At 37.2% G+C, this 16,775-nt stretch overlaps 1 protein-coding gene across 1 annotated transcript; it reads right to left on the bottom strand.

The window, feature by feature from the left end:
- Window positions 1-2,871: 2,871 nt before the first annotated feature.
- LOC103552550 (olfactory receptor 2A2-like) lies at window positions 2,872-3,804 on the bottom strand. The gene has a single exon (XM_070618142.1). It carries the CDS (start codon window positions 3,802-3,804, stop codon window positions 2,872-2,874), a length of 933 nt encoding a protein of 310 aa, XP_070474243.1.
- Window positions 3,805-16,775: the final 12,971 nt, after the last annotated feature.

Below are 16,775 nucleotides of genomic sequence, written 5' to 3'. Positions count from 1 at the left end.
CCCTCTGGCCCTTACCCCCTTCCTTACTGACCTAGTACTCATTTCTTCAGGTACTAGGTAGTAAAATTATAACAGAAAGTGGACCTCATCCTGAGCCAGAGAGGATTAAACCATGATTAATCTAAGTGAAGCTCTCAATTTTATCCTTTTTATCAGTGACTCATTTAGAGATGGCCATTTAGCCCACTTTTGGCCAATAGAATACAAGAAAAATTCTGAGAAGAGAGAATGCTTCTGGAAAAGACTTTCCTTCCTGATAAAAAGGGACAGACTGACAAGAAGAATTTCTTTTTGCTTTTTGATCAATTTTAAAAATTTTTATGTCAGAAAATTTCCCACCAAAGCATTTGAAAACGGCTCATGTACCAAATTACCAGAAAAAAAAAAAAAACCTATTCTGCTTTCATTCTTAATTTTTGTTTATTTTGTAAAGTGATTTGGGTAAAAAGATAAACTGGAGTGGAATGGTTGAAAGTCACTTAGTCAAGACAAGTGGGAATCTTTGAAATATGCTGGTCTTTGAGGAGATGATGTTTGAAACATGATCAACTAGAAGATCTTGTAGATATCTTAACCTTTTTGGTTCCTTGTCTTTTTCAACATTTATATTCACAGTGTCAAATACTGTACATTTTATGCTTTGGGTACTATATATGTTTTAAATGAAAGTCAATTAGTTTAAGTTTTTACTTATTCTAGAATTTTAACTTAAGGTAAATAAAGTCTTCATGACTTGTCAAAAAGTAGAGAATGATAAACATCATCATACATTTCATATAAAACTAAAAAGCTTTTTCACAGGTAGAGAAACCATCAACAAAATGAAAAGGCACAATTGGGAGAAAATATTTATAAATCATATATCTGATAAGGGTTAATATCCAAAATATATAAAGAACTCATACAACTCAACAGCAAAACAAACAATCTGATCGGAAAATGGGCAGATAATACGAATGACCATTTTTCAAAAGAAGATACACAGATGGTCAACAGGATTATGAAGTGTGCACATCATCACTAATCATCAGGGAAATGCAAAGCAGAACCACAATGAGATATCCCCTCTTCCTGTTAGGATGGCCATTATCAAAATGACAAGAAATAATAAGTGTTTGTAAGACTGTGGAGAAAAGGGAACCCTTGTGCACTGTTAGTAGGAATACAAATTGATGCAGCCACTAGGGAAAACAGTATGGAGATTCCTCAAAAAATTAATATAGATCTACCATATGATAACATCAATTCCACTTCTGGGTTTTTATCTGAAGGAAACAAAAGCACAAACTGAGAAATACATCTGCACCCCGATGTTCATTGCAACATTATTTACGATGATTAAGACATGGAAGCAACCAACCTAAGGGTCCATCAATGGATGAATTGTTAAATAAATGTGTTGTACACACACACACACACACACACACATATATATATATATATATATATACCATATAAAGGAATATTATTCAGCCATCAAAATGGAGACCTTCCCATTTGTGACAACATGGATGACCTTGAGGACAGTGGGTTAAGTGAAATAAGTCAAATACCGCATGATCTCACTTACAGGTGGAATCCAAAAAAACACGGCTCATAGATACCAAGAACTAATTGGTGGTTGCCAGAGGCAGATGGTGGGGGTGGGAAAAATGGGTTAAGGGGGTCAAAAGGTACAAACTGACAGTTATAAAATAAATCAATCATGGAGATGTATATACAGCATGGTGACTATAGTTAATACCGTATTGCATATTTGAAAGTTGCTAAGATTAGACCTCAAAATTTCTCGTCACAAGAAAAATTTTGTGTCTGTGTATAATGATGGATGGTAACAAGACTTATTGTGGTGGTTAGTATCCAATATATATATTGAATCTTAAAAAAGAGCAGCCTTTACTTATTTTATCTTCACTATCATCATGAATACAGTTTTTCAATCTGGTTTCATAAATCCAGAGGAAATTTTGCCACCATGGAAGAGAAATGATGTTGGCTATAATAGTCCTAGTTGTCTCGTGCTGCTTCGTGCCACCCCAAACATTGATTCAAACATTACAAAAAAAATGGTGGGGAAAATTTTAAGAACTTCAACAGGATTAACTCTTGCCTTATTAGAAATTAATTTAACCCCCAAAATAAAGGTAATGCTGGAGCAATGCTCAAAACCCTTACCTCTAGAACTATTTAAACATTTACTAATGAATTTCCTTTTGACCCTAATCCTAAAACTTTAATATATTTTAGGATTTTTTACATAGTTTCTTATTAGACTAAAGTTTTCCCTAACTTTTCTCCCTTTACTCCTAAATTATTCCACCAAGTAATCTAGAGTTTCTCTAAACTCATTTCATTGGCCTCACAACTGGGGAGGTAGAGTCACATAACTCTGCAATATTTTCTGCGTTGAAATTTCAAGTCTATTTGGAAGTTCTCTCTCATGGTATTAATTTTACTGTACTGTTTCCAGCTACCATGAGGTGATGAGAAGTCAAAGATGTTTAAAGACAAAGCAAAAGAAATGTATTTATATCATTTTCCTACATTTAATTTTTTCTCTATACATTAATATTCCTGGCTTTAAAAAAGAAAGAGAATTCAAAATTTCCTAAAAGAAAGACTAAATATTCTGATAATTTAGTTCTCACATCCCCTAATGTGGTTTCTAAAGTTTGGAAAATGTGCTTCTCTCTGTATCTTGGCCCCATTTTCAAAGCTAGAATTTGGGCAATTACCATTTTGATATAAACCTTCTAATTGGGAAATTTTTCTGAGTATTTGCTTCAGCAAATCATATATTTTAAGTTTTTGCATTAGCAAATCACATATTTTAAAAGGAAATCCCTGATCAAACAACATTCTGTCTCCCCTTCAAGTGGGCCTCTTCTTCTGCAGTGCTCGATACAAGGCGCCCTTCACCTGAGCATTCCTCAGGCTGTAGATGAGGGGGTTCAGCATGGGGTTGAAGAGGCTGTGAAACAGGGACAGTATTTTCTCCCGTTCTTCTCGTTGATTGGAATTCGGGACCATATAAACCACCATGGCGATGCCAAAGAAGAGTCCGACCACACAGAGATGGGAGAGGCAGGTGGAGAAGGCCTTTGTGCGGCCCTCCTTTGACTGGATCTTTAGGATGGCCCAGACAATGCGCATGTAGGAAACTAGCATTAAGCAGAGAGGCCCAACTAAGATAAACACACCATCAGCAATGATAACCACTTGGTTGATCCAGGTGTCAGCACAGGCCAGCTTGAGGACAGACATAATTTCACAGAAGAGCTGGTTCACTTCCCGGGGCCCACAGAAGGGCAACCTGAGAAGGAGAATTGCATGTACCAGAGCCAGAATAAATCCACATGACCAGGAAGAGACAGCCAGGACTGTGCACACTCTCCAGTTCATGACGACAGTGTAGTGGAGGGGGTGGCAGATTGCCACAAACCTATCATAGGACATCACTACCAAAAGCAGGCACTCTGTGTGAGCAAAACTCAAATACAAAAATGTCTGCATAATGCAAAGAACAAAGGATATGGTTCTGTTCTGGTTCAATAAATTTGCCAACATCTTGGGCACATTACTGGAAGCATAGGACATGTCAGTGACGGACAGGTGTGAGAGGAAGAAGTACATGGGGGTGTGTAGACTCATGTCTAGACAGATGAGTCCCAATATCACACTATTTGCCAACAGACTGAAGATGTAGAACAGAGAGAAGATCCAGAAGAGGAGCACTTCCACGTCTGCACTGAGCTCGAATCCCACCAAGACGAACTCTGTGGCCCATGACTGGTTGCTCCCCATTCCCTAATGACAAGTTGTCAAGGACTGAAACGTGATAAACAGTCAGAGCTGGACAATCAACAAAAAGTGAAGTTGTTTATTTCTAAATGAGTTCAGAGAAAGATTATTGCCCTTTCTCTACTTGAAAGCTTCCCCTACTCCCTCACACTGGTTACTTTTCAGTTTTTAACTTTTAATATGAAATAAATTTAAACTTCCAGAAAAGGGTCAAGAATTATGTCAAGAACTCACATACACATTCACTCAATTCAACAAATTTTAATGTTTCTTTCATATTTGCCTTATCATTCTCTTTTTCTCTGTATATATGTATTACTTCTTTTGTAACCATTTGAGATTCAACTGTATGCATAATGCCCATTTACCTGTAAATTCCTTACTTTTTCTCTAAGAACAAAGACACTCACTAACCTAACCAGAATATAATTATCAAAATCAAGCAATTTAATACTGACATGATTCTTTAATCTACAGTACCCCCATCCAAGACCCAATCCAATGTTACTTATTATATTTAATGCCATCTATATTCAGTCTCCTTTCATCTAGAATAGATACTAAGCCTTTCTTTGCCTTTTATGACACTGATATTTTTGAAGAACATAGAGTATTTCTTTAATGCAAAGTTCATCAAATTGGGATTATATGAAGTTCCTCATTGATTCAAATTATTCACTTTCTGTGGGAAAAACAAGTATCCTCCTCAGTGTATTCTGTAAGTAGGTGCATGATGTTAATTTGTCCCATATTTGGTGATGCTAACTTGGAATACTTGGTGAAGATTGTGCCTCTCAAGTGTTTCCATTAAAAAATCATTATTTTTTCCCTAAAGTAACTTCTGGAGCAATCATTAAAATAAATATGTAAATATTCTGTTCCTCATAAAGGTTTTAGCCAATAATTTCAGGATCCTGTGATTATCTTGTCTGACTCAATTATTGGTAATGATTATGCAAAATGTGGTGTTCCAACTCCCTCATTGCTTTTATAATTATTGTGTATTTCACTATAAGGAAATGCTCAATATCTATAATCTATCTATCAATCTATCTATTATTCTATTTGTCTAGCATCTAACTCTATGCATCTGTGTCTATCATCTTTCTGTGTCTCTCATCGATCTATCAATATGGACTCATAACTTCTTTTTTCAAGGGATTACAATTATTTATTATCATTACTTGCTTAGTCTTCCTGTATATGAGCCTTCCAAGCTTACTCCTTTGTCCTATGAATATGTTCCCATAATTCTTGAGCTCTTCTTTACTTCTGATATCATAAGATGTTTCAAGCTCTTCTTGTACATTCCCCACTTCAGCCATGGACACAGCCTTTTCTCCAAAAAGTTATGGTTACGCTTAGTGAATAATAGTGAAGTAACATAAACTAATATCTGGATTTTAAGAGTTTATATTTTTATGATGATTTTTGCTAAATTTCTAATGTCCTCTTTGAAAAGAACGAACATATAATTTGGGAAGGTGTACAAATTGTGATAGGGGATAACAGATTCTTGTAATTACTTCTGAAAATCCAATATATCTTAACTGACTTCATTTGTTGAGTCAAATCTATTTCACTAAATAAAGATTAGTATTGAAGAAAATGTTCTTGATATTATTCAGTAGTGTATTTTTAAGCAATATATACATATTTGTAACTTACATCTTATTATCAAATACATTATTTTCTTGCTTTTATGCTACTTAGAAAACTACAGACTCTTCAACATTTTAAATTTATAGATTAAAGGTTTAAGAGTGTTGTTTATTGTGTGAATAAGGTGGTACCTACATTGTAAGAAGTTTTGACATCAAGGTTCTAAATCTTCTTAGAAAAACTTTATCAATACCCTGAAACATACATTAACACATGATGATTTTAATGATTTGTATACACAGATAGACCTTTTAACTGGACATCCATTTTCATACATATCATGAATTAAAAATATATATCAAACTCTGTGCTATTTTCTGTATTTCTTTCATTTAGAATCATATCAGGAAAAATTTTACATGTCAAAATATTTTCTGTAACGTATTTTGAAAGGCTGCCTCTATTTCCTTGAATATAAATATTTTAATTTATTTAACATGTTATCTCCTCATTTGGTTTGTACAATATAATACTTCATTGATTAAATTTTACACATATGTGTTTTTTTATGAATCCTTATAATAAATTTTGAGACTTGAAACTGCCCAGTCAAATCAATCACACAATTTATGTCTCTTATGTATAAGTATCTGTCTCTACTCATCTAAAAATCAAACAAGCAAAAACCCCAGATGTATGAAGACTAACATCTGTAAGGACAACCCAGTGGGAAGGGGTGTCTAACTTAACAGTGAGGACTCTATAATTCCAAGTTCACCTTTTCTATGTGGCGGTCCCATTTTTACGGCTGCTCCTCTCATGCTGGCTCCCAAAGGGGCATTGAGCATCTTTTAATGATTTGACAAAGCCTGCTCAACATCAGCCTGCTTTGGTTCATTCTTATCTCAGCTTGATGTTAGATACTGAGAAAGAAGAAAAATATTAAATGGAAATTCATACCCCACAAAGCTTAAGTGCATCTTATAATGTGTGTGGCTACTTGGCTAATCGTTGACATTCTCTTATTCTACCTCCTACCTGAGCCATTTTACCCTCTAATTCCAGGACTTGACACAATATAATGTGACATTTGTTGGTATTTCTTAATCCCCAGGTTCCATAAACTTTCATGTGAAAAAAAATATCCTGACACCACTATTCAGGTTTCGTTTCTAGACATCTTCACACCTATATTATTAAGCAAAAGAGATACAGATTTCTTTTGTAGTATCTAACCTAGTATTTTTCTGGTCAATTCCAGTTTCTGGCTTGAGAGGAACTCCTGCTTCCTTGGTGAATAACACCTGTAATTATTTGACTCTTCACTATTCAAAAGGAGAAGGTTCTTATCTAACAAGAATTACAAATTAAACAGTATTTTAATATAATCAATACCATATCACTTAAAAATATTACATAAATATAATGCCATTTTATCACAGGTAGTTTATAGTAAGGTTTCAATAGAGCACACAATGCATTCCCAGATAGTTATGAGTTAAATCTCTTAAAATGATGGATACAATTTAAGTTCACACTTTTTTTTTAATTCTTATGAGTATAGGATTATTTCAGTAATTTTAAAAATGCTGAGATTTATTATATATTTCTCTGTGCTGAGACTTATTGTATATTCCTCTAGAGCATATCAGGCTTAGGTAAATGTAAATTCTCAGGCTGGTATATATTGAGTTGGAAAATGCATATGGGTCATTCAAAAATACTAGTGTGGTTACAAACTGTGCTATCACTGCCCTTACTGTGTAATTCTGAAGGGGTGTTGCCATGGAGTCACAGCCCTCCTCATCTGAACCACTTTATTGCAGTTTACAGCCAGTTCCCATAAGGAGAAAGGTGGCAGCCTACTTGACTTTCTCTAGGCCCCATCAAAGGCTAGTTATCAGACAGCCTATAAAGAGGGTCTTTTCTACTCTTGGGAATTAGAGTAGATTCACATGCAGAGGGTATTCAGGCATCTAGTAAATGCATAGGCTTGGTCAATAATCACAGTTAAAAGAGTTACATCCTCACTATGAAGATGTGGATAATCCTCAAGATAGAATTCAGGATAAAAAGGGGTTTATACCAAATGTCATTTACTTGAACTGAGATGCCTTTTCACCAAACAGAAAGTCTTGTGGGTGGGTAATATGTCCTGCACATCTTTATGTCTCATAATAACTAGTTTAGTTTTACCTGAAAAAGGCACTCAGGGAATGTTTGTCAAATGGATGATTGTCATTTATAGCTCAAAAAATGCATGTACTAAGCATCTTCTAAGTGTCAGTTTTTATTGACCAAGACGTAGTTTCTACTTTATTAGAGGAGTTCACAGTTAGAATTTGATCACTGAAAGTTAAACAGAGATAAAATCATAGATTCTTTCACTTGCATAAATATGATTGAATTTGGGAGGATTCCATGTAAATATTCATTAAGTTTGAGACGTTGATTTTTGAGATATATGCACATATACATATATTCCTATATTATGTAAAGTGGGAGATAGTCACATCAGTATTGCAAAATTCTACTTAGATGTAGTTGGACACAATAAGCAATGCCTGAAACACATTTAATCTCTGAATATAAAGAATAATAATATTGTCAAAGGTAACTCAGTCTATCACTACCCAGTAGAAATATTTGTTCATTAACTTTTTAGTTTAGTTATTTTTGTGTCTGAATTAATAAATCCTTTTATTTGTATCTTTATCATTAGTACCATTTTGCTTTTAAAAATAAATAACATAAAAAATAAAATTGAAGACAGATTAAAATTCTTAAGCAGATGCAGTACTGGAATACAGAAGAATATATCACAGTAGTGATGCCTAAAAGGTCACCTTCCTAATAGAGTGAATAAAACAATAGTGGCTCAGATAACGAGGTTTGCATGGTCAATGTGAGCAATTCTCTTCCCAGGCAGTCCTGTAACCCAGAATGTTTCCTGATCTATGGAGCTCTATTCTATTTTTCCAACTCTTGTCAGGAGTGTTGACACTCATTCCATCCTATTTTGTGATAGGAAAGATATTTGTGTAAAAGACTGTGATTTCAAGTCAGACAATCATGACAATAGGGTGATAACCTGGGAAGATTTCAAAAAGAAATAACTCTGTGGGAAACTTACACTTTACACTGTTTCAGCAAAGAAAAGATTTACTGTAACTGTTACTGGAATTTTCTTTTCCATTAAGAGAGCTTTCCCTGGACATCAATATCTTCATTTAGGCTAGGTAATATATAAAGTCCTTTCATTAAGTTGGCTGTTTCAGAACCTTATTCAGACACAATGCCTGGATATAAAGCCTCTCATTCTCTGAGCCCTTCTCATTGACACAGTTGGGCCAGCTCTGATCACCACACCCTATTACGTTAGTAGGTAATGGTGCAAGTGATGCTGGGGAAGTTCCAGGAACTCCTGGCCACACAACAGTAGACAGAGGTTCCCTACGGTGGGGGAGGGAGACATCTAGGTGCCCATTAAATCTACCTTCGGTACACAATGACTCAGGAGGGAAGATCACCCAGGAAGGTCATTCTTGTTCACATAGCCATAGTGGTTTCCACAGCTGTCTTGTCCTATGTCAGCCAACCATACTGATAACCACCTCCCAGAATAAACTAATCTCTTCTGTAGAAGGAGATGCTAGCCCTGGACTTTCTCATAAGAATCTACTTTGAGGTAGAATCAACCCACAGAGGTGAGAAATGTACCTTTAAAATAAGTATAGTATCCTGTTCTCTTAGCAGCTTTTGAGGACTAAATCTCAGATACAGGAGGAGGATTTGCTGAATGTTCTTCAAAGAATCCCAGGAGCACAGGTTTTATTTTAGAATCAAATGAATTAAAAACATTCTTGAGTTTCTAGTGAGAATTGAAGTTCCCAGAAGGATCATAAGATATCGTACCTATTTATCTTCTCCCTTAGCGGGGAAAAGGATGCCCGCATTTTCTCTCAGGAGGAGAGATGAGATTGTCTCCAATTGTCTTGGAGGAAAAAGTTTAGGGAACGGGCAGGGCAGAGATGGCGTCACACTGTTTCTACACAAACTTTCAAATATCTCAAGGGTTATGAACCTGAGACAGATATCACAAGTTACAGTACCCAGACTCTCAAAATTATTACAGTTTTATGAATTCATGCTTCTACAGTCCCCATGAAGGTACATCAGAGGCTGGGACTTTTAGATGGTTGAGAGGTGGGTTCCCATGGAGACTGTTCTGGCAACCCTGAGAGGGAAGAGATCCCCAAAGCCAAGAGGCATCTCTGTCTGCAGTAGGGGTTGATAGACACAAATGAGGAAGGATCATGATATCCATAAGCGACAATTACCGAGCCCTTCATATGCCAAATGCTTTCCATTGACTACAGAGTTTAATCTGGTCATTATCTCCATTTTACAGATGTGGAGACTGAAGTTTAAATATACTAAGCTATCGATTCTTCAAGTGTGGTCCAGGGACCACTGGGAATCTCAGAGAACCATTCAACGTGTCCATGGGATCAGAACTATTCTCACAATAATGTTTAGGCACCATTTGCCTTTACACCCTCACTCTTTATGAGTGCAACATGGACAATTCTGGAGGCAACATGACATTAGATATTGCAACACAGAATGCAGAGGAAGATACAAGGTGCAGCTCTCTTTTAAAGTCAAACATTTAAACCAAAAATATCAAACAACTAATCTTTTCACCTTTTTTTGTTTTATAAAAGACAGTTATTTTTCATAGAGGTACATTGTTTATATTAAAATATAATGGAAATATTTCTAAATGAATAGAAAGTACATATTTAAAATTCTGTTTTAATTGCTAATATGGTACATATCAACAAATATAACCACATATATAAATGCGTTTGTGTCCTCAGTCATTCTTAAGAGTTCCAAAGGGTCTTGAGACCAAAGTCAGAGCACCATTGCATAAATCATGGATTACCAATGTAGCAAGGGCCAGAGCTGGGAACAAGAATTTTATCTGACACCAAAAGTGTTTTCATTTTCTATTGTTGCTGTAACAAATTACCACAAACCCATCGGCTGAAAACAGCTCACATCTACTCCCTCACAGTTTCATTGGTCGGAAGTCCTGGGACAGGTCAGCAGGCTTCTCTGCACAGGTCTCACAGGCTGAGAGCAAGGTCTTGGCTGGGTCTGCATCCTCCTCTGAGGTCCTTGCACGCGGCCCCTCCACCTTCAAATCAGCAGGTGTGTTGAGTCCTTCCCACTTTAAAGGTCCCTGGCTTCCTCCTCTGCTACTAGATGGAGAAAAATCCCTGCTTTCAGGAGGCTCACCTGATCGGGTCAGGCCCCCAGGAGAACCTCCACATTTTAAGATCAATTGATTTGCCAAATCCTTTTACAGCAGGACCCAGATTAGTGTTTGATTAACCCCACAGTCTTTTTTCTGAACCACTGGGCAGCATTTTCATTTTAGATCCTATATTTTTCCTTGGAAAGATGCCATCCTCTCTCTGTGATCTTTGTTATCAGCTGTATATGCCTCTAGAACTCCTACCCAAAATAATCAAAATAGTTCTGAATCCTAACTCAGAAGGAACAATTTCCATTTCCGTGTCTTACTCTAAATGATAAGATTAGGATATTTAAAGTCTCTTTTAATTCTCAATTTATGTGAATTTAAGTGAGTAACCCATTCTTACACAGTCCACCTGCCTGGCCCTTGGCCCAGTCTCTCCTCCAGCAAAATGATCATACGTTTCTGATCTTCTACATTAAGAAGAGCATTTCTATAACAGATACAGAGCTAGTTTATTCAATGTAATAGATACAGTAATAGCACAAATATGCTTACCATTTGGAGGAACCAGTGTAGGGTAGGGATAGACTTGAAGAAACAGCTATATCCTGTAGAACCATGACACATATTTTCATATTTTTGTACTAATTTGATTACTTGTTCTCTTTGACCTGTGGCATTTGTACCTCCAATAATCTTGTGCAGAACTGTTTCGCATAGAAATGAGCTGATGATACATCCAAATTAAGTTCTTCTCAGGCCAGCCATTTCCCATTAGTGTTGCATTCTGAGGAGGCTTTAATTCCATCTTCCAACACATTTGGTCATCAGTATCAGCGTGGTCACATGACTTATTTACATAAGGTAGTTGAATCTTAACAACAACCATATTACAGAATGGTCATAGCACAATTCAGTTTTACTAAGAACAAGTCAGTAAGAATTACAGAGGTATATGCTAAGCCTTTACAACAGATTTGGCTCTTGACCATATACCAGATTATTATGTGCCATTACAATTAGCCATGATTCACTTGTTTGTGGAATTCAAGTCAGTTGGGGATGAAGCCAGTTACCCTATCTCAGGTTAAAGGTTTGTGTTCAAACTAGTTTCTATGGTGTGTTTCTATATATTGGGAGCCTGTCCTATCCCCACCCGTCCATGGTGAGGACATAGTGTTATTCAGACTAGTTCATTCCCTCCTAACTGTATTATAGGTTATGTCTTCTTCTTATCTAGTCTCAGGGAGAGTCAAGGTTCATTGATGAAAATTACAAATCCCCCAGATAACCTGAATAAATTCCCTTGTCTATAAGACCCTCATATGTGCACCTTTTGGGCCTCAGCATCTAGAATGGAAGGCTACTGCTCTGTGGTTACTTTAGCTTTGATCTGTATCACAACAGTCAGGATGTTCTGTTGGGTCAGGACTGAGCCCCAGCAGTATCCAGCATCATTTGTTGAGACTGTCTGACCCATTTCACTGAAGTCTCATCACATTTCCAGACTGACTCCTATCCCTCACCTTCCTCCTGGAAGAGAATTCCCTCTAATCTACTCTTTCTAGTTAATTTTTTTTCCCACTGACTGTTACTCCTAACAAAGTGAATTCAGCTTGTCAATGATGCCTAGATAGCCACCTGTCCCTCCTAAAGCCACTTTTTGTTTTGCAGGATATCGATTATGCTGCTTATTGCCACTGTGTATGAATGGGCTGAGCTCAGTTATGATATCTGTTTTGTTACCACACAATATTGGGTCTCAGACACTAGGGGTATATAAGTGGCAGTCCCCCTGGATGTAACCTATTCTGAGTATGCCATAAGGCCTCCTAGAACCATCTCTCTGTCAAGGTCATTTCCTGGCAATTCATCCCCACCATGGGAGGTCTGCATTTTATTCCCATCAGAACCCCATTGTCTTCTCTTTCTCTGTTTAATAGATTTCTACCCACAGAAACAAAGGTGAGATGTACCTGCGTGCAGCACACTATGGCATGTTGATATATTTTGTCCATTATAACCAGGGAACTTTCTAAGCCTTTGATCATCAAAGTCTATAGTTACACAGTGATCAGTCAGGTGAGAATTGTACAACACATGGTCTGATGGCCATGTGGAGAGTGGTTCCCAGATATTTCTTCCCAAATGAGATCTTTCTGGAAGAAGCAACCTGAAAAATAAGAGACAATGTTTACTGTACATTTGGTCCAGTTCATCACATCATATGACCAGAATGTTTCCCAGTGGATTGCCACTCGGGATTGCATGGTTTCATTTGACCTTGCCAGCTTCCAAAAATGGGGTTGGTTTTGGCAAATATATGACTTCACCATTTTGTGCATCTGGCATAACTGTGTTAACTGACAATTTTATCCTCTAGCTGTTAGCCTTTTTTGAAGTCACCAATGTAATATTCGATTTCCATTATTGTGTAAACTATTTACTCATTTGCTTACTTTCAGCTACTCTTTCTCATTCTTTCCATTTATCATTGATTTTAACCCCATCTCCCACCTTTGGAGGGGATATTAGGTTCAACCACTGTGCTGTGACAGATTGCTGACAGCAATACCAGTTTAGTAAGTGTCCCTCAGTCCATTCCCATTTATATAGGGTCTGCTTACTGTCGACGAAAATAATCCATAACCAATCTATAAATGAAAATTTGGTGAGTTTATTCTGAGCTGAAATCTGAGGACCATGGCCCAGGGCCTTTCTACCCAAAAGAAGAAAGGGCACCGAAGAAGTGGGGTGCACAGAGTGGTTATATACCCCCAAACAGGGTGTTTCACATATGATTGAAATGTCCCTCCCACAATAGTCACAAGATTGCCCTGTCAGCACAGCACTTGATGGACACAGCAGGTAGCGGGTCTGCTATCCTGGTGGGCGAAGCAGGAGGCAAGTCTATTGTCTCGAGCTGGGCGGTCACAGGTGAGCACAGCAATCAGTTTCTAGCCTAAGGAAAGATGCTTAATCCTTAAGGAGACACCAAGGTTGGGAGGGGGAGGGAAGTTGCACCTTTATCTCAATGGCCTTTGTTCTTGCCATAGGGAATATCTAAAGCAGATATACAATGTATGCTCAACAGCCATGGTCAGGCCCTTCTGGAAAGACAAGGTCAGGCCGAATTAGGTTTATACCAAATGGCTTCCTCATATTCTCCAATATATCCTATTGCTTGCCATTTTTATTTGTCATTACATAGTTACTGAACTAGTGGGCAGGATATTTTAGATAAAACTCTGGGTATTAGTAACTCTCACATTTGTTCTGGGTCTTTTTATTGTTATGTTTAGTTATTTATTGATTTGTTGGATTATTTTAGTAAAGTCTATTCTCCCATCCACCAGCACATCAGTGTTGGGTGTTAACATCAGAGGATGTTGCTTCTTAGGGAGTGACACCTTAAGTATGCCTACTGTCACAAGGCTCTCTTTGCCTATTTCCCTGAGCAAACTCAACTGTTAAACTCCATATTGTGGGCTGATTTCTCTTGTAGGGGAGGAAGACATTTCCTCTACCCACTCTGGGTACTTCTGCCTGGACAATAAATTAAATTCACATGAGACAGAATAACAGGAGAAAATTAAACAAAGCTTTATAACATGTATACATGGGAGAGGCTCAGGCAAACTGAGAAACTCACCAAAATGGCAGAATTCTTACCTTAAATACCATCCTCAGGTAAAGACAAAGGAGGATGTTGGTGATGGGGAGAGTCACTTACAGGAGGTTACCAGAAAAGTACAGTAAACAAGAATAAGATTATTATGCAGATTTAAATCCTTGCCTTCTGCATTGGTTAAGAGTTTCTAGAGACAAGGTCGTCCCCTACTTCTTCCCAGTACAGAGAGAGAGAGACACCTTTACATGCAGAGAATTCCTTTACAAATGTAAATGTCTCTTAACAAAGGGTAAGTAAATTCTACTTTTCAGTTTCTTTCCTGTCTGTAGTTTTTAAAAGTAACCAGCCCAAAAAAATCCTCATGCCAAAGAGATATATCTTGGGGTGGCCAATTCTAGTCCCCTACAGTCCCACCTTTGAAACTTTTAAGTTTCACAGTCCTTTGAAACTTTAAGAAATTTCATAGTCCAGAAGCTGAGTGGTAAATTTTTTCATCTCACTGAACACTCTTCTTAGTCTTGGTGATAGATCAGTCCAGTTAAAGTCGTTTTAGCAGGCGATGATACAGGTGGACTCCCAAAGTTAGGCCTAAATTTTGGAAGCAAACTATCAAGTATCTAATAAGTATTTCTATGGAAAAGAAAAACAAGGTTAATGGTTGGAGCAAATTATAAACTAGTTCCTGAGCCCAGGGGGCAGCCAATCAAGGAGATTTCTAGATGTTTGAGTCAAAGCATCTTTTGCAGCTTGAGATGTCTCTGATGATGTCATTGGGCATTCAGGTATCTTTCTGAGTGGCTTACAGCTTACACAGCAACAGACAGGAATCTCTCAAGTTTATATCAAGTTGTTCAGCTTCAGTTTGAAAGGCTTCAGGACAAAGGGCAGGTTCAATTCTCCATGATTCCAAATGAAAATGAGGGGAAAAAATTGAAAAGATTAGTTTGGAGATTTATAATCTGATATTTCAGGAGAAGAATTCAGGATCCAGTCCAGTTCACAGGTAGAAAAAAGCCTCAGACAATTAATAGAACTAGGATTTGGGGGCCGGCCCAGTGGCGCAGCGGTTAAGTGCGGATGTTCCACTTCGGTGGCCCGGGGTTCACTGGTTCGGATCCCAGGTATGGACATGGCACTGCTTGGCAAGCCATGCTGTGGTGGGCGTCCCACATATAAAGTAGAGGAAGATGGGCACAGATGTTAGCTCAGGGTCAGGCTTCCTCAGAAAATAGGGGAGGATTGGCAGCAGATGTTAGCTCAGGGCTAATCTTCCTCAGGAAAAAAAAAAAAGAACTAGGAGTTAATATCCACAAATGTGTATTATAGTATTTTCTTCTACTGAAACATAATTTTTCTGTCTAAAATCACCGTAATTTTTACTAAAGATAGCCAAATTAAGTTTAACTGGTTTTCCAAATAAGTTTAGTTTCAATACAACTTGGTCTAAGTATTTATATAAGTGCAGCAAGAATAGCAATTGATCATATAGGCTTTAAATTTGCTCTGCTGGAATCTTTTATGAGTAATCTCAGATTGAACTTTAAAGACCTCTCAAGGACAGAAAAGCCAAGCCAAGGACTTGCCATCAGATTTTACCTGCAGTACCTACAGATTTGGGTGGACTCCTCTCTTCTTGAGGTTCCCCAAAATATTTCAAGATTCTTTGCACCTGCCAGATAAGCGAGCTTTCTTACTCACCAAGTAAAAGTGCTGGAATCTCTCTCTGTAAACAAGGCACCAGGCCCATATTTCCAAGTGGCTTTATTCCAGAAAGTTAATCTTATTCCTCAAAGGCAGTATTGTCATATCCGAGTCTGTATGCTTCTATCAAATATGACATTCCAGTCAAAGCTTTGGAAAGATAACCAATGTGTCCTGTTATAAGGAGAACAGATTCTTATGGAACTTATGCAAATAACTATATTGCCACAAAATAACCATACTCACGAAGAGTTTCCAAATTCTGGAGGGATCAGTTAGGGATAAAAAGATAAATGTTTCAGTTCTGCTCAGAAAGGTGTAAAATTTAACCAAATTGCTGTATGTCATAGTTAACATAAGAGAAAAGAGAAAACGCTTTCCTTAAACCTGAGGAAACAAAACACCAAAAAAATCAACAATATTTTGAAAAGTCATAAAAATTATAATCATCCTCATCAGTTCATTCGGTCTTGTATAATCAATTCTTGCTCTCAATATTCTGTTAGCAGTTTTGTGAGATCATCAGTTCCTCCGTTAGATTTCCGTAATTTATTACCCAGTTCAGTTTTACGATCTGAAAGTTTATCAGAAACCTGCATCCCAGAGTTTCAGAGTCCTTTCCATGTATTCCTCTGAAGATGAGACATATTTGCAAAAGCAAAAAGCAACAGAGTGAAACAATAACTGTCTGTAAACAACAAAAACGGAAATTGACAAAGAAATTTGGTTAATTTTGTGACATACAACACCTTAAAATAATAACCAGCA

Source organism: Equus przewalskii, chromosome 4, assembly GCF_037783145.1.
Source record: "Equus przewalskii isolate Varuska chromosome 4, EquPr2, whole genome shotgun sequence".
Taxonomy (NCBI): Eukaryota; Metazoa; Chordata; class Mammalia; order Perissodactyla; family Equidae; genus Equus; species Equus przewalskii.
The sequence above is the reverse complement of the archived record's forward strand: the minus strand, read 5'-3'. Positions and strand labels throughout refer to the sequence as shown.

Bases quoted from the DNA above. Each gene is read 5' to 3' on its own strand.
- LOC103552550 (XM_070618142.1), bottom strand. From the start codon at position 3,804: ATGGGGAGCAACCAGTCATGGGCCACAGAGTTCGTCTTGGTGGGATTC.